This window comes from Orcinus orca, chromosome 16 (assembly GCF_937001465.1).
Source record: "Orcinus orca chromosome 16, mOrcOrc1.1, whole genome shotgun sequence".
Classification (NCBI taxonomy): Eukaryota; Metazoa; Chordata; class Mammalia; order Artiodactyla; family Delphinidae; genus Orcinus; species Orcinus orca.
The window spans coordinates 14,390,989-14,411,554 of NC_064574.1; the positions used below are offsets into that span (position 1 = coordinate 14,390,989).

Sequence of the window (20,566 nt, forward strand, 5' to 3'; positions counted from 1 at the left end):
CAAATCCTTGGCTAAATCCTGGTGGTGCTATTGCTAAAGTTAGGTGATTATGGTGCCCACTTTGTAATACTTGGAAAGATAAAACAGCTTAACTTTCTTTTCCCTCTTTTCTGCTCCAGAATTATCTTAAACTCAGCAGCATATAGCCACCCCATCGCTAGTTTGCATTTTCTTAGCCTCTCAGCAGCTTTCCTGCCTGAAGTATTCAGCCTCCTCTAGGCTGTTACAAGCCAAATAATTGTTCTCTTGAATGCAGCCGAACTCCATGATCTATACACCTTTGAATGTTTTCAGCGCTGCAGAAATCCTTCAAGTGGGTTTGGGGGAGTCTGTAATGCATAATTGTTTCTTTTCACTACCAAACATTTTGGTTGGATCCCAGATTAGCGTTTTCTCCATCACTCAAAATATGGGATCGGTTTCAAGAAGTTTAGGGTTTCACATACTTCATGCTAGAGAGGGGAGCAGAATTGTAGTTGCTGGAAAGATCAGGGTTGCTGTTTGTTCTTTTGAAGCTGACCATCTCCCCCTCTTTGAAGGGGCTGCATGGGGCTTTCTGTTAAAATTTATTTCCAGTCACCCCAAGCAAAAAACCATCAGCGGTATCCATTTGGACAGTCTGGGTAAGTTGCAGGCAGGGTGTGTTTCTGAGTTGAGCTTGTTTGCCTCTTAAGTTGGAGTAAAAAGTATCAGTGCTAAAATCACCTGCCACAAATCACGGTTGTATTAGTGCACGTTAGCGACATGTTTAAATTTCAGAAGCAATGTCTTCTCATGAAAACCATTTGTGACAACATGTCTGTTGTTTCTTTGGTGATTTGTGTCCCAGGCTTTCTCTACAAAGGCAGCGTGGATGAAATTGTCAACGGGGTTCAATATCAGAGACCTAAATGTGTTAACATTCTGATTTAAAAGCACACTGCCTTTCTGTTTCTTCTCTCTGCTGGGACCAGTGAAGTTGGAGGCCTTTAAGTTCTTCTAACTTAATTCTCAGCTCTCATCTCTTCCTTTCTATCTAGTCCCATCAAATACGGAATTCTCCTAAATGCAGCTCCATCTGACCCTGAGGTTCAGGACTTTTGGGACTTACCTTTTGTCTAGTCACAGTCCCAGACCACGAAACACAGAAGGGACATTCTAATCCTTCCTGCCTTATGCAGCGTCCCCCCTGTCCTGGTTTTTGAGTCTTCCAGGTGGAAGATTTCAGCCATCTCAGTTGGAGATGCACCCATTTCTTCTTGTTGAACCACAGTCCGATGGAATTGCATCTAGAATAATTGCTCAGGTTCTTATCACTTCGTCGTCAGCCTAATGCCTGGAAAGTTCCAGCACCTCAAACTGTTGGCACTTAGAAAAGCAGAACTTTTCCTGGCTTGGCCTGAGAGGTGTGTGTATGTCCGTGGGGAAGATAGGGAATGGCCTGTACCCTGTTCAGCGGGGAGTTCCAGCTGAGAGAGCGAGAGAAGATTCTGGTGGCTGGCCCAGCGGAGGGCCCTGCTTTCCCTGCTTCTTATCCCAACCCCCAACTCTCATCCTGTCTTTTAAATAATCCTTCCTCATTCCACTTTTGTGGTGGGGGTAATTAGTCACAGCTCAAAAGAGTGCTGAATGCTTTCTCTAAGCCATGCCTGCTACAGGGAGGAAATATCCCAGGGGTTGGGAGTGTGGAGACCCCAATCCTAATTCCTGGGCTAAGTGCTGCTGGTTTGAATGTTTTGAGACCAGGCCTTTTGTTTCTAGCCTGAGCATATTTTTTACTTTGTAGCTTAACCTATATATTTTTTCATGTTCCTGCCTCGTCGGGAAATAGTAAGATTTAGCCAGGAGGTCTGGGAAAATACTCTTTGCCTTGCAGAATTCAGAGATCTGAACTTCAGGTACCCCGAAAACCACCTCCAACCTGAGCCCGGTGTTAACAATGAGAAACTGATTTACTTGAAGGCTGGGGTTTCATTGGTCCATGGGGGTAGATGGTAATTGTGTGTCTTAAAAAAGCCTTTTGCATCTTCCAATAGCATGACAACTGGAATAGTAATTTGACTTCAAGAACAAGCTAGTGTTTAAAAACACTCCTATAGGACTCTTAACACTTTGTTTGATATCAAGGTGTGGGTTCCTTTCCCCCTACCCTTGGAAGATTGTCTGAAAAATGTGGGTTTGTTGTTAGAACTTCTAAATAACCGCCCCCATGGGGCAAATTCTCAGTCTACCTAAACGTGAACATAATTTGCTCTGTTTCAGCTTGGCTGAAGAGGAAATAAAAACAGAACAGGAGGTGGTGGAGGGCATGGATATCTCTACTCGCTCCAAAGGTAAGTAAAAATCTCGGATTATCTCTCCGGAGCACAGGAGGAAATTGGAATTTCTTTTTCTTGTTGTTCCAGTGCAGTGAAGTGTGGCTTACGAGACGAGGCTCTAACACTCCTCCGATTTTGAGAGGTTGGCACCTTTGATGAGTGAACCTCATTTATACAGAAATCTTTTGATTTGCTTTCCCTTGGCGTGTCTGTGTCGGTGTTCCAACCTGTCGGAAATTGTCCCGACAGTAAATTTTACATGTGAGTGTCATGACGGAGGGCGGCTGGCTAGCTCTCTGCAGGGTGACTTTCGGGAATCAATTTAAATAAAGCATGTTCTAGAAGCAACTGGAGTCTCCAGCCGCTGCTAGGTTTCTGATTTCAGTAACAGGCCTCTTTGGAAACGCAGAGGTGGAACGAAGGTGACCCACTTCCTTGGTAAACGTTGGTCTTGGTTAGAGATTAAAGGGAAACGTTAGATTAAAGGTGGAATGCTGGGGCCAGTGTTTGCGTGTAGGACAGAATTGTGCAAATCAGAGTAAACATGGTATGTGCTTCTATTCAGAATCCTGTGTTAGAGCTCCTCAGGGATCTTCTAATTGAGTCATTGGTACTTTTTGATTGGACTGTGTGAGATTTCACGAGGTTTCCCACAAGGAAGCAGTTATGCACATTTTGCCTTCAGGGTGCTTTTAGAAATGAGCTGCAGGAACATTTCTCACCTCTTTGGTTGATGAAAATGCTCATCTCCAAACTTAGTTGTTGTACCTCGGTGGTATTCTTTCAACAAGTCGCTGAGTACCTGTGCTGGGGTTTGGGGGGGAGGCGGGAAGGACTAGACACAGGGTGAGTAGAGACTCGGCCAGAAAGACTCCAATCCAGCCCAAGAGCTTTTTGAGGATTTTGATAAGACAGCGAGCGTGTCGCTGTGGGCAAAGACGAGGGTCAGAGAGTGGTGGCATGGTGGTGACCTGGGAAGCAGGGGCTGGCCGTTGTTGCTGCCTGACTTGCCTGATGGGGGCCTGGGCCTGGTTCAGAGAGGAGGGGAGGCCCCTCAGGTGGACAGGCCAGGCTGTCCGGGTGGGTGGTCGGTGCCTGGGGTGCGGGGGGGGGGGCAGTCGGAGGGCTGCTCCCCTTCACCAGACCCCCACCCCCACCCCCCTGCCCAGGCTGGGCCCGCAGCACCTCTGATGGTGAGGAGAGCCACAGGGGAGTCTGAAAAGAGGTGTTTGGAGACAGTTGCTGATGGGGAAGGCTGTCTCAGTCCCCCCACTTTGGGGTCAGAATTGAGTGTGGAGAAGGGAGCCCAGAGAACGAGAGCTGGGAGCCGGGCTCGCGGTCCTTGCTCTGCTGCTCACTTGGCCATGTTCTGGTTCTGCCCCTGTTTTCTTATCTGTAAAATGGGCTGTCAGATGAGATTCTAAGATTCCTTCCACCTTGGGCTTACTCTTGTAAAGGTAATACTTGCTCTGGGATTTATGAAGGCTGTGCTTGTAGGGTCCAGGAGCCTTTTCTTACCTGGCAAGAGATGGGAGGTGGTGTTCCCATTTTGCCGTTGAGGAAACCGAGGCTCCGAGTGGTAATGTCTCCCAGGTAGAAAGTGCAGGATGGGCTCGAACTGAACCGAGGCTCGGACTCCAAGGAGGTGCTTCTTTCCTGAGCCCTCGGTGCCTGGAAGGCCCTGGAGCCCCGTTGTGGAGACTTCTCCAAAAGGGTCAGAATCGGGGACCGTCAGCCAGAGCAGGAGGCCTGTTCAGCTCAGGCCCTTTTCTCTGCGTGTGGAGACCCCTCTTCTCTTCCCCTTGAGCGTGGAGACCCCGCTTCTTGTCTTCTTTCAGACCCCCAGGTGCTCCTAGCCCTTCACCTTCTGTGTCTGGGCCGTCCGAGGTGTGACCACTCTGGGGTCATCGTAATCCCTTATCCGCCCCACCGCATCCTCTCCCAACAGCAGGCAGGGCGATCTTGGAAAAACACTCCCATCAGGTACATCTCATCTTGCTGAGTCCCTCCACTGACCTTCCAGCGCCCTCAGGCTCCAGTCTGAAGTGACGGTGACCAACCTGCCTTGGCCTGACCCCTTCAGCTTCCTTCACTTTTGTTTACCTTGTGACAGACACTCTGTGCACCTGACCCCACTTGAGCTCCCCAGCCTCCCTCCCCTCTGTCCTCTCCTGGGGGCCCTTTGCCGGGAACGCCGCCCTGGGTCCTGCTGCCTGGTTCTCGTCTCAGCTTCTTCTCAGACGTCAGCTCCTGAGGGAGGCCTTCAGTGGCCACCCTGTCCACAGGAGCCATTCCATCGTTTTCTGTTATGTTTTTAAAAATAAACTTCTAATTTGAGAGCAGTTTTAGATTTAGATTTCCAGGTAAGTTGTGAAGCTAGTGCAGAGTGTTCCCATACCCCCCCCCCCCCACGCACACACACATAGTTACACACACACACACAGAGTTACAGTTTTTGCCCTGTGTTAACACCATACATTGGTCTGGTCCATTTGTCACAGTTAATGAATTGGTGTGTTACTACCAACTAAAGTGGATGCTTTGTTCAGGTTTCCGTAGTTTTTCCACTAAGATCCCTTTTCCCTTCCAGCACCCCACCCAGGAGCCCACATGACATTTAGCTGTCGTGTCTCCTTAGAATCCTCGTGGCTGTGCCAGTTTGTTAGACTTCCCTTGTTTTCCATGGCCTTCCTAGTTTGGAGGAAAACTGCTCAGGTATTTTGTAGGATGACCCTCATTTGGGGTTTATGTTTTTCTGATGTTTATGTTCTGATGTTTTTCTCATGGTTGGATTCGAGTAGGCCGGAATTACGGGTTTTTGAGAGGAAGACCTTAAAGGGCCGTTTCCATCACATCATATCAAGGGTATATATTATGAACATGATTTATCACTGGTGGTGTTGACCTTGATCACTTGGCCAAGGGAGCGTTTGTCAGGTTTCTCCCCTTCCTCTTTGGAAGGAAGTCACGGTGCCCGGCCCACACTTACGAAGTGTGGGAAGCCATGCTCCAGCTTCCGAAGGCCAGAGTATGTACATAAATTATTTCATGTTGTTCTATATGGGAGATTTGTCTTGTTTCTCCCATTTATTTGTTCAATCATTTATTTATATCAGCAAGGACTCAACGGTTTCATACTTCGGGTTTTGTGTTACTTATTTTGTTGCTCAAATGGTTCTAGCTTTGGCCACTGGGAGCACTTTCAGTCGGCTCCTGTGTCCCTTTGACGTCATTGTCGGTTGACTGATTGATTGAACACTTTCTTAATTTCTGGCACTGCAGGATGCTCTAGGCTCATCTTGTATATTTTCCCCGAGGCCCCTGGTTGTTATTGGAGAATAGCCTTAGAAACCAAGATCTGGGTACTGGATGTGCTCATTGCTGCTGAGGTGATCCCACATGCCGCGGAGCGGCTGGGCCCATGGGCCACGGCCGCTGAGCCTGCGTGTCTGGAGCCTGTGCTCTGCAACGGGAGAGGCCGCAACAGTGAGAGGCCCGTGTACCGAAAAAAAAAAAAAAAGAAAACCTGGCTTCTGGAGTCAGACTCCCTGGGTTTGCATTCTGCCTGCCCTCTGCCTAGCTGTATTTGTGGTGCAGTTTCCCCTTGTACATGGAGATGATAAAAATGGAGAATTATGGTTGAGATTAAACTTGCTCACATGTGCAAAGCACCCAGAACAGTGCTGGGACATGGCGAGTGCTCAGAAATGTTAGCCACGGTTAGAATCAGTTGAGCAGGGATGAGCTCGTGTTGATAAGCCTATCAGGTGGAAACCCTACTCACCAAGTTCTGCTTCTTTCCCTGCTTCCAGCCTCCAGGAAGAGGGCATGGAGGTAGTTAATGAAGAATTGTATAATCCAAAATATATAAAGTTTATATAACTGAATATCAAAAAAACAAACAACCCAATCAAAAAATGGGCCGAAGGCCTGAATAGACATTTTCCCAAAGAAGACATACAGATGGCCAACAGGCACCTGGAAATATGCTCAACATTGCTAATCATCAGAGAAGTGCAAATCAGAACAACAGTGAGATATCACCTCACACCTGTCTGAATGGCTATCATCAAAAAGTCTACAAATAATGAGTGTTGGTGAGGATGTGGAGAAAAGGGAACCCCTGTGCACTGTTGGTGGGAAGGTAAATTGGTGCAGCCACTACGGAAAACAGTATGGAGGTCCCTCAAAAAACTAAAAATAGAACTACCATGTTATAGCAGTTCCACTCCTGGTTGTATATATATGAAAAAAAGAAAAGTAATTTGGAAAGACACGTGCACCCCAATGTTTGTAGCAGCACTATGTACGATACCTAAGACATGGAAGCAACCCGTGTCCATCAGCAGATGAAGGGTTAAAGAAGATATATGTGTATACGTGCGCACGCACACACACACACAGTGGAATATTGCTCAGCTATAAAAAAGAATGAAATTCTGCCATTTGCAGCAACATGGATGGACCTAGAGAATATTAGGCTTGGTGAGATAAGTCAAAGACAATTACTGCATGATACCACTTACATGTGGAGTCTAAAAAAATAAAACAACTGAATGTATATAGCAAAAGAAATAGGCTCACAGATATAGAAAACAAACTAGTGATTTTCAGCGGGGAGATGGAAGCAGGGAGGGCGCAAGGTAGGGGTATGGGATTAAGAGATACAAACTCCTATGGGTAAAATACAATAGATAAGCAATAGGGATATATTGTACAGCACAGGGAATTGCAGTCATTATTTTATAATAACTTACTGGAGTATAATCTACAAAAACACTGAATCGCCATGCTATACACCTAAAACTAATATAATACTGCAAATCAGTAAAAAAAAATTGAGCAGGGCACCCCAGCAGGCAGGTTCGGAACCGGCATCCTGTCCGCTGAGGCGTTTGAAGAAATCCGGTCGGCAGCCTTTTGGACTGATTTTCTCAGGGCCTTTGGAGCCCCTGTTCTGGTGGGGAATCGTGAGGGGGATGGCGTCACCTGGTTTCGAGGGAGACCTTCCTCTCTCTCCCCAGGGATTGTGTTGGATGGCTTTCTTTGTGTGGAAGTGAGTTCCTATCCTCCAGGGTCACCGTATGGCCAGGTGACTGGCTGCTCCTGTGTCCTGCGAACCTTTCTGATAGAACCTCTCCGGTTAGGTGAGGAAATCGCATAAGCAAAGAAAGGCCTGGAGTTATGCTACGGCGTGGCTGGGGTTCTGAGAGCTGAGGTCAGCCTGGTCCAAATGTGACCAGTGAGCAAAAGCTGGGGTGAAGGCTTATTTCTCTTTCAGTCCTGATTATTCAAAATCCGCGTTGTGATGGTGAGGGCTCTGTGAACACAAACTTGTTTCTCTAGCCTGCTTTTCTCATGCTTTGGGACATTCAGTGCTTCAGCTCCCACCTGGTACCGTCTCATCAGGATTCTTTGGTTGTGAGCAACGGAATCCGGTTCTGGTTAATTGGAGCAGGAAGGGGATGGACTGGAAGGTGGTCGGTTGGCTCATGGGCTTGAGGGAATGGGTGGAGGCCCAGGGCTGCTCTGGGGAGCAGAGCTAGTATGCAGCCTCCTCAGGGTCAATAGGGCAAAGTCCCTAGGGAGAGTCCCTTACCTACTGTCATGTTTCTGCCCTTTGGCTGGGGAAGGGCCGATATCTAGACATCTGGACCCCCCCCAACGTTGCCCCCACTGGGAAAGAGGTAATCCTCAAAAGAGGATGAGGTGACCACCAGGCTTCTTGGGAAACTGGCAACATCATTCCCTGCTTGTGGGTGGAGAAGAGGCCCCGAACTGTACTATACTTGAGAAACTTAGAAACTCTGACAATAATTGGCGCAGAGTTCTTTAATTCTGTTCCTACGCCTAGTTTGTGTGACCTTTCAGGTTCTCTAACTAAATTTCAATTTGTACACCCTCTTACACCTGACACATACTCACTTATTAACTGAGTAATTCCCAAGCCAGGCATTGCCATAACGCCAGCCTTGACATTTACCGGAGCGTTTTAGCTCTCGGGAGACAGAGCGCTCACACTTTCAAGATGTCAGGTTGACATTTGTGTCTGGGGGTAATGATCTGCTGAAAGATGCTCAAGCAGAACTCAGAAACACCGTTTAGGTGCCAAGTATGTTGGCCTCGCTGATGTTTTCTGAGTACTTACTAGGTGCCAGGTATTCTATGCAAATTACTTCATTCGAGTCTCATAATAACGCTGTGTGACAGGTGTTTTTATTCCCATTGTATAGTTCCGGAAACTGAGGCTGAGAGAGATTAATGAAGTGCCGAAGTGGAGAACTGGGGTCAGGTTTTATCTCTGATTTTAAACCTTTGTACTCGGTCATGAGCTCTACCCCAATGATCCCAGGTGAGATGTCTGCAGGGGCCCGCAGGTGGACCAGTGAGTGTAGCTGGCATCCAGGGGTGCTGGGGCCTTTGGTGAGTTGGAGAGTATCTGTCCTAAAGGGGGAGGGTGCCTCCATTTGACGGCTGCCAAGCTGGAGCAGGAATATGGCTCACTGGGTGTCACCACCTGGGAGTTATTTTTTTGCCCCTGTAAAAACGCCTGGTTTAGCAGCGTGATCCGTATAGCCCAGTTTCTGAAAGACCATGTATGAACCCAACAAAACACATCTCTGGGCCACAAGTGGTGGAGGGTTGTGGGTTTGCTTTCTCTGCGTGAGACTGGACACAGCACTGTTCATTGCAGGATTTTGGCCACACGATGCAGGAGGTCAGAACAAGCTCCTCCAAGGCCAGGGACTTAAAGTCTGAAAAATGATGGACACTGGGAGCTCACATCTCCGTACAAAGGCTCCCCTGTTTGGGCTGCTTGCATCTCGATCCTGCTGTGTGTGCATTTTGCAGTAATGATTGTGGTGTATGGATGCCAGGCTGCCAGAGCTGAAACCATTTTTAAAAATGTCTGTGTAATGTCACCCGCACAAGGGAACGAGCCACTTGGAAACCATGCACAGATGCAGCGGAAGCCCAGGATATTAAAATCTTGAACAGTATCATTCTTGCTGAGATTTGCCTGGGTATGGATGTTTTCCGAGACAGGATGCTGGAGGATATGCAATTACAGCAATTTGCTAACCAGCCCCAGACCTCAATTAGTACAGGATCCTCGTTCTCACTGTTGTATGTAAATTAAGACTGTTTCACCAAGGGATTGTTTATGAGGACGGCTATGAGATAGAGACCTTCTATCATTTTTTTTCCCCCCAAGCAAACTGTTTAAGAAAATAAAACCGTAAACACTCTTAAATCACAGCGCGATACGGAAGTGCTGAGAATTTTTCTTTTCAAAAATGAGCATCAGTATTTTTAACTCTGTTTTGGCTCTTCTACATCTCCAGCCCAGGAAGTACCATCCATGTACTGTGCAATGGAAGGAATTGATTTGCGAGTTAGATAACTACCAGATTGTTCCTCTCCCAACAAGGTCTAAAATATCGCGGAACTCTGAGGATGTTGGCTACGGCTTTCCAAATGAGAAACCTTCTACTTTCTCTTCGCCAGCCTAGCATCCGTGCGTCTGTTCACGGAATCCTGTCGGCACATCCGTGCAATTTATCTTTGTGGTTTACTTGTGGAGAACCTTGCGTTTGCCCCAGTTTTGAAGCGTGACCCCACGTTACATGTTTACGTGACTACTGTTACTCCGGAAGACTGTGATCTACAATGGACCGTTTGCAACCATAGTTTCAAAAGAACCGCCTCTTCTTTTTCCTCCTCCAAATGCCTCTAGAGTTAACTTTCTAGGTCTGAGGCCTTTTAGAGATCCTGGCACTTTTTTTTTTTTGCCTGAAAGTTTCCAAGAGTAGTTATTTCATTTTGCTCCACTGATGGGGGCCCCTTTACTGTTGGCTTGAGGGGAGAGAGTTTGGCAAGGCCACATCTCACAGTGGGGATGTGCGCAGTATTACATATTCCAGGCCCTCCCTGTGCTCCCGTCCCTCCCCCTCCACATTCCCTCCACCTGTTTCCAGTTTTCCTGGAGCCCAGAGATCCAGCATTTCAAAGTGAACAGTGACATGTTTGTTTTTTTTAAAAATGTTAATCATCTTTATGTGTTTTTAAAAAAATATTATTTGTTTATTTATTTATTTGGTTCCGCCGGGTCTTAGTTGCCGCACGTGGGTTCCTTAGTTGTGGCATGGGAAGTCTTAGTTGCGACATGTGGGATCTAGTTCCCTGACCAGGGATCGAACCTGTGCCTCCTGCATTGGGAGCGCGGAGTTTTAACCACTATGCCACCAGGGAAGTCCCAACAGTAACGTGGTTTTTATTTTTATTTTTAAAATTTTATTCGTTTATTTTTTTGGCCATGCTGTGCGGCCTGCAGGATCTTAGGGATAGAACCTGTGCCCTTGTGTGGGAGCGTGGAGTCCGAACCACTGGATCGCCGTGGAATTCCCAGTAACATGGTTTTTAATCCGTTCACAGAATCGTGCAGTGATCACCACGGTCAATTTTAGAACATTTAACAATCACTCCCCATTCATTGTCCCTTTACCCTGACAACCACTAGTCTGCTCTCTCCCTCTCTGGATTTGCTTATCTTGAACATTTCACGTAAATGGGATCATTCAGTACGTGAACTTCTGTGCCTTGACTTCTTTCACGTAGAATAATGTTCTTAAGGCTCATCCACGTTGTAGCACACATCACCTGATTCCTTTTTATGGATGAATAATGTTCCATCGGGTTATTCCATTGTCATGTTTTGTTTTATCCATTCATCTGTTGATGGACATTTGAGTTGTTTCCTCTTCTTGGCTATTACGGAGAACAGTGCTGTGAATGTTCGTGAATGAGTTTTTGTGTGGATGTATGTTCATTTCTCTTGGGTGTAGACCTAGGAGTGTGGTTGTGGAGTCATGGGGGTTAGCTCTGTGTTTAACCTTTGGAGGAATGCACAGACATTTGTTTTTATTTTTATTTGTTTATTTTATTTTTTAATAGTTTTTTGGCCGTGCTGTGCAGCATGTGGGATCTTAGCTCCCCAACCAGGGATCGAACCCGTGGCCCCCTGCAGTGGAAGCGCAGAGTCTTAACCACTGGACCGCCCGGGAAGTTCCCTGTACAGACTGCTGTGAACATACTCAGGTCTCTTCCACTTTTCCTCTCTTGAGCTTGCGTCTTTCCTATTAGCAGTTCTGCTATTTCTGGCCCTTTCAAAGCCAAACTTCTTAAGAGGAGTGTCTGTACTCACATCTTGGTTTCCTCACCTCCTGCTTTGTCCTGCCAGCTCCACCCAGACCCTCCATGTTAACAGTTATCACTGGGCTTCCTGTAGACTCCAGAGGATGGTGTCAGTACTCCCGTGTCTTGATCTCACAGAGGCATTGGATTATTTTTCTTGCTGATCATTTTTCTCCTGGAAACTGTCGCTTCCAGTGTTTTTCCTTCGATTTCCCTGGCTCCTTCTCTTCTCCATTAAATGTGGGAGTTGCTGAAAGTACTCACCTTGCCCAGCACGTTCTTTTCCTGGGTGATCTTGCCCACAGCTGTGGCTTTATGACTCACAAATATTTTAATTTCAGCCTGGATTTCTCTGAGTCATGATGCAGAAGGCCAGCTGCCCACCTGACTGCCCTGCCTGTTGCTCATGGGTGTCTCAGACTCAACGTGTCCACAACCGATTTCACTGTCCACCTTCCCTCCTGCCCCCCCCCCCCCAGAGCACCTGCTTCTCCACTATGATCAGTAAGCCAGGACTCTGCCAGTTGGCTAGGCCAGGGATGTGCGACTGATCCTGGATTCTTCTGTCCTTTGCCTTTTTGTGTCGTTTACTTAAAATAATATATCGTAAACATCACTCTTCTTCAGGTTATCACCAGTGAACTGCAGTAGTCTTTTTTAAAAAATAAATTTATTTTTATTTTTGGCTGCGTTGGGTCTTTGTTGCTGCGCGCGGGCTTTCTCCAGTTGTGGCGAGCGGGGGCCACTCTTCGTTGTGGTGCGCGGGCTTCTCATTGAGGTGACTTCTCTTGTTGTGCCGTACGGGCTCTAGGTGCATGGGCTCCAGTAGTTGTGGCTTGCGGACTCTAGAGCACAGGCTCAGTAGTGGCGCACGGGCTGAGTTGCTCTGCGGCATGTGGGATCTTCCCGGACCAGGGCTTGAACCCGTGTCCCCGGCATTAGCAGGTGGATTCTTAACCACTGTGCCACCAGGGAAGCCCCTGCAGTAGTCTTTTAATTGGTCTCTCATCTCTCTCCACCCCACCTCCTGATCTTTCTAAAAGGAATCTCTCTTCCGGCTACTACCTCCTACTTTAAACTCTTACGGACTTGCTTTTGGTTTTAGGATGAAGATCAAAGTCCTAAAATTCTCTTGTGCGGGCCTTGCCCGCCTTTCCAGCCTCCTGCCTCCAGGGCCCCCTTTCTCTCCACTCCAGCCACACTGATCTTCCAGGTCCTAAAAAGGAAGGTACTCCTCTCTCCTTTCTCTCCTTACCTCCTACCCCCCTGGATGCGAAGGCTACAAATGAGGGTGGGTCCTGCCTTTCGTTTCTGCACATCTCATTTTCTCCTGTGCCCCTTTTACTACCACTGTGCCTGTTCTAGTTGGTGCACAATAAATACGTCTTTTGAATGAACGAGTGAATGATTTGACTTTGTCTACCAGATGGACAGAACTTTTTTAAAAAATTAATTTTATTTTTGGCTGCGCTGTGTCTGTTGCTGCGCGCGGGCTTTCTGTAGTTGCGGCGAGTGGGGGCTACTCTTTGTTGTGGTGCGTGGGCTTCTCATTGTGGTGGCTTCTCTTGTTGCGGAGCATGGGCCCTAGGCGCGCGGGCTTCAGTAGTTGTGGCAGACGGGCTCAGTAGTTGTGGCTCGCGAGCTCTAGAGCGCAGGCTCAGTAGTTGTGGTGCGTGGGCTTAGTTGCTCTGTGGCATGTGGGATCTTCCTGGACCAGGGATCGAACCCGTGTTCCCTAACCACTGTGCCACCAGGGAAGTCCGGACAGAACTTTTCTCCTGGAGAAGGATGTGAAAGTAGCCTTTCAGCCAGAGCGGATGGCTCTGTTTCCAGCATCATTGGTGCGTGGAAGTAATTACCCAAGCTCAAATGTCTGCTCTCTGAAACGATTGTTGGCTTGTCTGTCTCCCCCCCCCGCCCCCGACCCAGGGACACAGTACTCTTTGAAATGGCCCCCTTCCCTCTGATTTCTTTCCTTCCCCTGGTATTAAGACCACTTTAAAAATAAATTAATTATTTGGCTGCGCCGGGTCTTAGTTGCGGCATGTGGGATCTTTAGTTTTGGCATGCAGGATCCAGTTACCTGACCAGGGCTGGAACCTGGGCCCCCTGCATTGGGAGCGTGGAGTCGCAGCCACTGGACCACCGGGGACGTCCCTAAGACCATTTGTGATGGGCCCTTTTCCCAAACACAAGTGCGATTGTTTTGCTCGCCTGCTTTGCGTTGCCAGTGGCTCCTGAAGACGACCCCAGTCCTGAGCAGAGATTCAAGCCCCTGCTCCATCTGTCCTTCCTGGCAGAAGCTGCCCTCCTCTTCAGCCTGCCGGGCCCGCATGTTGGTCCTGTGATGTGCCAGGTTCCTTCCTGCTCCTCGCCGGGTCACACCTTTGTAGATCCTTCCAGGCTTCTCTCCCTGAGGACCTGCCTTCCCCCTGGCTTCTCCACATCCTTGGGGATCCAGGCTCCCCTCTTTCAGAGCCTTCATTTATACCTCCTACAGTGGAGTTCTTTAGCTTCCAAAGTTGAAATCGCCCCGGGGGAATTCCCTGGTGGTCCAGTGGTTAGGACTCCGCGCTTTCACTGCCGACGGCTTGGGGTTCAATCCCTGGTTGGGGAACTAAGATCCTGCAAGCTGCGTGGCATTGCCAAACAAAACAAAACAGTAATCACCCGGAAAGTCCCTTAAATTGCCCAGGAAAGGACAGTAATCAGCTCTGATCAGACATTCTCATGCATCCTAGAGGTCTGAGTATTTCCAAGCTAGGCTAAAGGTGGCAAGTCCACGTACACATTTCTAGACAGCAAATCATTACGCCTTGAAGATCCCTCCAGTAGGGGTGGGTGGAGGATTCTGAAGGGTGCTCCTTGCCTGCTAGGCTTCCTCCCTTGTCTGTTATATATTGAGCTTCTGTAGCTATGCTTGTCTGATAAGGTAGCCACTAGCAGTATGTGGCTGTTTTAATTTACAGTAATTAAAAAAAAAAATGCCTTCCTCAGTTGCACTAGCCACTTTGCAAGTGCCCAGAGGCTGCACAGATATTAGCACAGATACAGAATGCTGCCATCATTATAGAAAGTTCTTTTGGACAGCACTGCACTACAGCTTTCATATATTAATATGTCATGCTGGATGCAGTAGGTGGAAACACCTAGCCACGGATTGGCACAGCATAGAACATGCTCAAAAAATTACTGTATTGGTGTCTTAAGTTTCACTTGATTAGATTCTCCTGGGCCTGCTCTTTCTTTGAAAAGTTATGTAAAGAGAGAACACAGCTATCTTCCCATCTTCCCAAGTTGGCATTTCTTATCCAGGCCACACTGAACCTCCTTTCTGCCGGGCCCTTTGGCATCTTGGCACATTGGCTGGGGGAAAATAACCCAGAATGTGCTGGGCAGCCCTCTCCCCAGCCTTCAAAATGTTCTGCTGTCGAATTCATTTCCCTGTGTGTCTCCTCGCCTTAACTGGTAAGGGGACCAGGCCTCTCTGACCTTTTTAATGTGAGGCAAGTGATTTGTAAGTAGCTGCTCAGTAAATGCTTTTTGAATAAAGACTCTCTCCCAAGAAATAGAAACTAATTAAGGGAAGAAAATGGTTTATTGGATTTTCCTTTCAAATGATAAAATCAGTGCATCTCCTGGCAACAGACTAAACAAAGTATACAAAAAAAGGCTAAAAATTCTCTGCCAGGTAACCTATGTTAACAGTTTGATATACTTTTCCCCTCTCTCTTAGAAAAATATAAACAAACGTATATACCATGTTGGGCTTGAACTGTCTAGATCTTGGCCATTCTAGCAAAGTATCCTTTATCTGTTACCCTCTGTTTACCCTCGTGCCCTTCTATGCTTTACTCTGCCTTGAAGGGGTTTTCAAGGTTTAATTATCTTGACAGTTAAGAATGATGGAAACCTTGGCAAATGGGGAATTTCATGTTCCATCCTAAGGGTGGGGGAAACAGCCTGGAGGATGTACTATGTGGAAATGGGGACCTTGTGTGCCTGGATCTTGATTTTTTTGTTTGTTTGTTTAAGAGAAGCTAGTAATCTGGATTTCCAGATACAGTTTCTCCTAATTTTTAAATATTAACAACTAACTTAAATTTAATTAATTAATTAATAATTATTATTATTTTTGCGGTACGCGGGCCTCTCACTGTTGTGGCCTCTCCCGTTGCAGAGCACAGGCTCCGGACGCGCAGGCTCAGTGGCCATGGCTCACGGGCCTAGCCGCTCCGCGGCATTTAGGATCTTCCCAAACCGGGGCACGAACCCGTGTCCCCTGCATCGGCAGGCGGACTCTCAACCACTGCACCACCAGGGAAGCCCTATTATTATTTTTAAATAAATTTATTTATTTTTATTTTTGGCTCTGTTGGGTGTTTGTTGCTGTGCGCGGGCTTTCTCTGGTTGTGGCGAGCAGGGGCTACTCTTCGTTGTGATGCGCAGGCTTCTCATTGCAGTGGCCTCTCTTGCTGCGGAGCACGGGCTCTAGGTGCACAGGCTTCAGTAGTTGTGGCGTGCGGGCTCAGTAGTTGTGGCTCATGGGCTCAGCAATTGTGGCTCACGGGCTCTAGAGTGCAGGCTCAATAGTTGTGGCGCACGGGCCCAGTTGTTCCGTGGCATGTGGCATCCTCCCGGACCAGGGATCGAACCCGTGTCCCCTGCATTGGCAGGCGGATTCTTAACCACTGCGCCACCAGGGAAGCCCTAACTTAAATTTTAAAAGAATTACCCAGCTGTGGGTGGACTGGATTCAGTCTGGGGTCCTTCAGTGGGCCACCTCCGGCCCAGGCCATGGCTGTCAGTTTCCCTAGATGATTTCCGGGCACTTGCTTCCCTTCTAGATCACTGGTTCATCTCATCGGCTGTTACTCGGGCCCTCTTCCTAATAAGGCTGACCTGGTTTTGTCTTTCACCTCCTTAACCAGCCTCTAGTAACTCCGCATCACCATACAGGAATGTGGGGACCGTCTTTCAAACCAGGCTGCTATTTCTTGGGTTGGGACCAGATATACAATAGTTGCTGAGAGTTGCTTGACAGATATCTTTCAGTTCTAGACTCTCAAGCCTGGTGAGATGCTTCCCTCTGAGAAGCCTGAGGGAACAAGGATGGAGACAGGAAAGAGCAGATTTAATTTCTCTCGACGCTCGCCTTTTGAGTGGGACGGAGGGAAGATGAACTTGAAAAGCCATTTTTTACTTTCCCTTTTTGAGGCTGAACGCATATTGCTGGCTTCACATGGATAAGTACCTGCGTGATGGGCCTCTTGCTTTATCCTGCTGCGGCAGCGCTGGGCAATCCAGGCAAGCATTAAGGGAGGTGTGGAAAAGAGAACCCCAGCCTTAAAAGGGTCTGATAAGAAAAAGGGCAAAGATGCGGATTTCCCTGGTGGCGCAGTGGGTAAGGCTCTGCGCTCCCAATGCAGGAGGCCTGGGTTTCGATTCCTGGTCAGGGAACGAGATCCCACATGCATGCTGCAACTAAGAGTTTGCATGCCACAACTGAGGAGCCTGCCTGCTGCAACTAAGACCCGGCGCAACCAAATAATAAATAAATAAATAAAGTTGTGTTGCTAAAGAATTTAAAAAAACCCCAAAACTTAAAACTTAAAAAAAAAAAAAGGGCAAAGAATCTGGACTGAAAGATTTGGTTAAATGGTCATCACAGTAGGGGGTCTCCCAGTGGGGAGAGTGTTTTCCCTGGAGAAAGTCATTCCTCTTTTCTAACGCTAAATCATTCTGCAACAGTAGCTCTCCCCAAGAAGACTGGGGAAGAGAGTTAGGAAATGAGTGGCCTGAGAAAACCCTCTCCTGAGTTTTCCCCCTTTGGTTTCTCAGTAATTGCGTTTAGCTGCAAGGCCCCATCACATTCAGGATATAAATCATCACTTAATCGCCTTCTTTGGGGGAAATGGGCTCTTTAGGCCAGAAACGAGGATGGCTGAGTACCTGTTGAAAAGGCAGTTTCCTCCTCTAGTTTCTTGCTGACCCTGGAACGGCCAGGCTCCCTTTTGTGTAATCTTCCCTGTCCACGTCACGACCCTACGGCTGTCTTGGTTTGCCCGTCTTGGTTTGCTGGGACAAATTCTTAGACCTGGGAGGAAAAACTGGATTTTCCAGTGATCACACTCTCATTTAGCTGATCAGAGGTCTATTTGGGGGCTGCCTCTGAGCCAGACTGTGTGTCAGGCATTGGGCTACAGCAAAGAAAGTCAGAAAAACTGAGATCAAGGTCACATGCTGGAGGAGACCCCATGAACAAACGAACCAGCAAAAAAGAAAATAAGTCGCAACAATTTTCAGCTGGAGATGACCACAATGAAGGGGGAAAGAAACCTACTTTAAGATGATACCGTAAGAGGGCTGGAGACTTGGGGTGGCCACGGAAGGCTTCTCTGGGGAAGTGACATTTAAGCCAAAAGTTGAAGTTGTCAACTATGGGAAAGTCGGGCATACAGCATGTTCTAGATGGAAGAGTCAGCAAGGACAAATGAACTTGGCTCGTTAGAGGCTGTTTGTGGTTAGGGTTGAGTGAAAGGAGGAGAAAAGGTGGGCCGGGCCAGATCCCTGGAGGCATGGTAGATACTGATAAGATGCTGGGTGTCTACAGTAAGCCCCTTGGCGGGTTTTTAAAATTAATTAATTATTATTTATTTAGCTAGCTGCACTGGGTCTTAGTTGCGGCACGCAGGATCTTCGTTGTAGCATGCGGGATCTTTAGTTGCAGCATGTGGGATCTAGTTCCCTGAGCGGGGGTCGAACCTGGGCCCCCTGCCTTGGGAGCACAGAGTCTTAGCCACTGAACCACCGGGGAAGTCCTCGCAGGTTTTAAGTAGGGGACTACTTATTTTATTTAGGTTTGAAGAAGGCTGCTAGCAAGGGCAAGTGAATAGTCCCAGGGCTTGGATCAAGGTGGCAACTGTGAAGGGTGGACTGAATGGGAACAGGCAGAAGTGAGGGTGGGCAGGGGAGGAACAGCTCTCTGCAGAGCGCTTGCTATGTGCCAGATACCACGTAGGCACTTCCATGCCTCCGTCCTGACCCTGCCGGGTTCAGCATTCTTCACGCACGTTGCAGATTATGGGGATTCTGAGGCCCCCTCTCTCCCGGGCTTCCTGAGCCTCATTTGAGTAGGGAGGAGAGGGCATTAGGAGGCGTCCTGGGGTGGAAGGTCAATCAGCAAGGGTAGGGCTGGGTCCGTGGGCCACCACCTGGTGCTTCTGCTTTGATCTGGGAGGAAATCCTAAGCCCTGAGGGGATTTTGAGGCTGGCTTGGGTTGAACTTGTGCCAGCCTGGGAGGACCTACTGTGAAAGTTTGTATTTCCCATCAGTGAACCCCTTTCAGAAGCCGGTTGAGAAGGGCTGATCGGGCGCAGATCGGGGTGAAGATGCATAATGATTTGGGGAAACTGGTTTGAGATTTCTGGGTTAATGTCTTTTCTCTGCCCTGGTGCCTCCTTCCCCTAAAGGAGAATTACCTACCAGTAATAACTGGTGGTGCTTTGATGAGCTGTTCACTGTGAGTGCCTTGCCTCCTTTATTCTTAACAGCCCTTTAAAGAAGAGTCAATTACAGCTCTAAGGGTTACAGCTGAATTGACTGAGGCACAGAGAGGCTAAGTAACTTGCCGAACAACACACAGCAGGCAGGTGACAGGGCTTGGATTCAGAGCTGGTGGCTTGGCTCCAGAGCCCACACCCTGAACGACAGCATTGTGTTGACAGTGGCCGGCACCAAACATGCCCTTAGTGATGGAGAATTACAAGGTGGCATCCCGGAACTCAGGGAAGTCACTTGACTGGTTTGGAGGGCTTTGGAGTGGGACCCAGCTGTGATGGAGCCCCCAGCATGCTGCTTTGACCTGCATGCCTCAAGGCCACAGAAGATTTTGCCTCTCTGAGCCTCACCTATGAAATCGGTACAAAAACACCATCCTTGGACTTCCCTGGTGGTCCAGTGGTTAAGACTCCACGCCTCCACTGCAGGGGTTCGATCCCCGGTCGGGGAAGTTCTGCATGCCACGCGACGTGGCCAAAACAGGAACAAGACCCCATCCTTACGTCGTGGGATTTTGGGGAGGATTTGTAAGGTAGCTTCTTAATAAACGTTAGCTGTGAATCACATGAGCCCAGTTTGAGAAGGAAAGAGGAGAGCGATTTTCCTGGCTCCCCCTCTCCCTAATGTGTATTCACAAATGCCCGGAATTTGTCCTGCTCAGCTTTTTGTCCATCTGTAATCAGTTTCTTATTCAGTATTTCTAGATTGAACAAATTCTGTATTCATCCTGTATTTACCAGCCACTTCCTCATGGGCTTGTTTCTCTCTGGGCCTCAGTTTCCTCGTCAGTGAAATGAGCAGTCTGTGGTCCTACCTCCTCCTCGAACTGTGGTGAGGAGCAAGTCCATTGACATTTGTATCGGGAACCGTGTCTCACAGGTGATAAGTGGTCAACAAAAGGTAGCTGTTATTACTATTATTGGTTCCTGGCTGCCCTCCCACGGCGGGCAAGGGCCCTTCCCCGGGAGCCCAGATGTCTAGGAGTTGTTCGGTGACTATTTGTTGACTGACTGGTCCCATTGTTTTCTTTTTGAAATCTGAAGTCAGGGCCGCCAGGTGAAACATAAGGCACTATTTTCCTCTTAATGGTTGCAGACGTCTCTGTGGGTGGTGTATTGACAGAAGGGTAGACCTGATGGCAGCTCGCTGGAAGTTTCTTTTCTCCCGTGCACCGTGGGGGTGTTTAGCAGCATCCCTGGACTCTGCCCGGTAGATGCCAGGAGCAACCGCTCTCTCTTTGCCTAGGGGTGACAACCGGAAGTGTCTCCAGACATTGCCAAGTGTCCCCTGGGGGGGGACCGGCTTGAGAACCACTGTTTTTCACCGTTCTAGACACCTGAGCGCCTTAAAAGCACCTGATTGATGCTGGGGCGGGGTGGGAGGATGTGCTGAATTCCTGCTTGCTGGGGGCTGGGGATACAGACGTGGTCCCTGGCATGTAGTGAGAGTCCCATAAATCTTGTTGTTGTCATCCATTTCTCCCCATAGTCATTTAAACATACCTTAAATAGTT

The 20,566-nt window shown here is 48.2% G+C and overlaps 1 protein-coding gene across 26 annotated transcripts in view; it reads left to right on the top strand.

The window, feature by feature from the left end:
• ZMYND8 (zinc finger MYND-type containing 8) overlaps positions 1-20,566 on the top strand; it is a 126,647-nt gene that overhangs the window by 7,640 nt on the left and 98,441 nt on the right. For 25 of the 26 annotated variants that reach the window (XR_007472283.1, XM_012534154.3, XM_033433862.2 and 22 more), the window contains one exon: positions 2,242-2,312. Coding sequence is in view for 25 of the 26 variants with exons in the window: in XM_012534154.3 (XP_012389608.1) it covers positions 2,242-2,312 (71 nt within the window). In the remaining variant the exon portion in view is untranslated. Of the gene's footprint in view, positions 1-603; positions 624-2,241; positions 2,313-20,566 lie in introns of those variants that run through there. The other variant, XM_049699694.1, reaches the window with a different exon arrangement.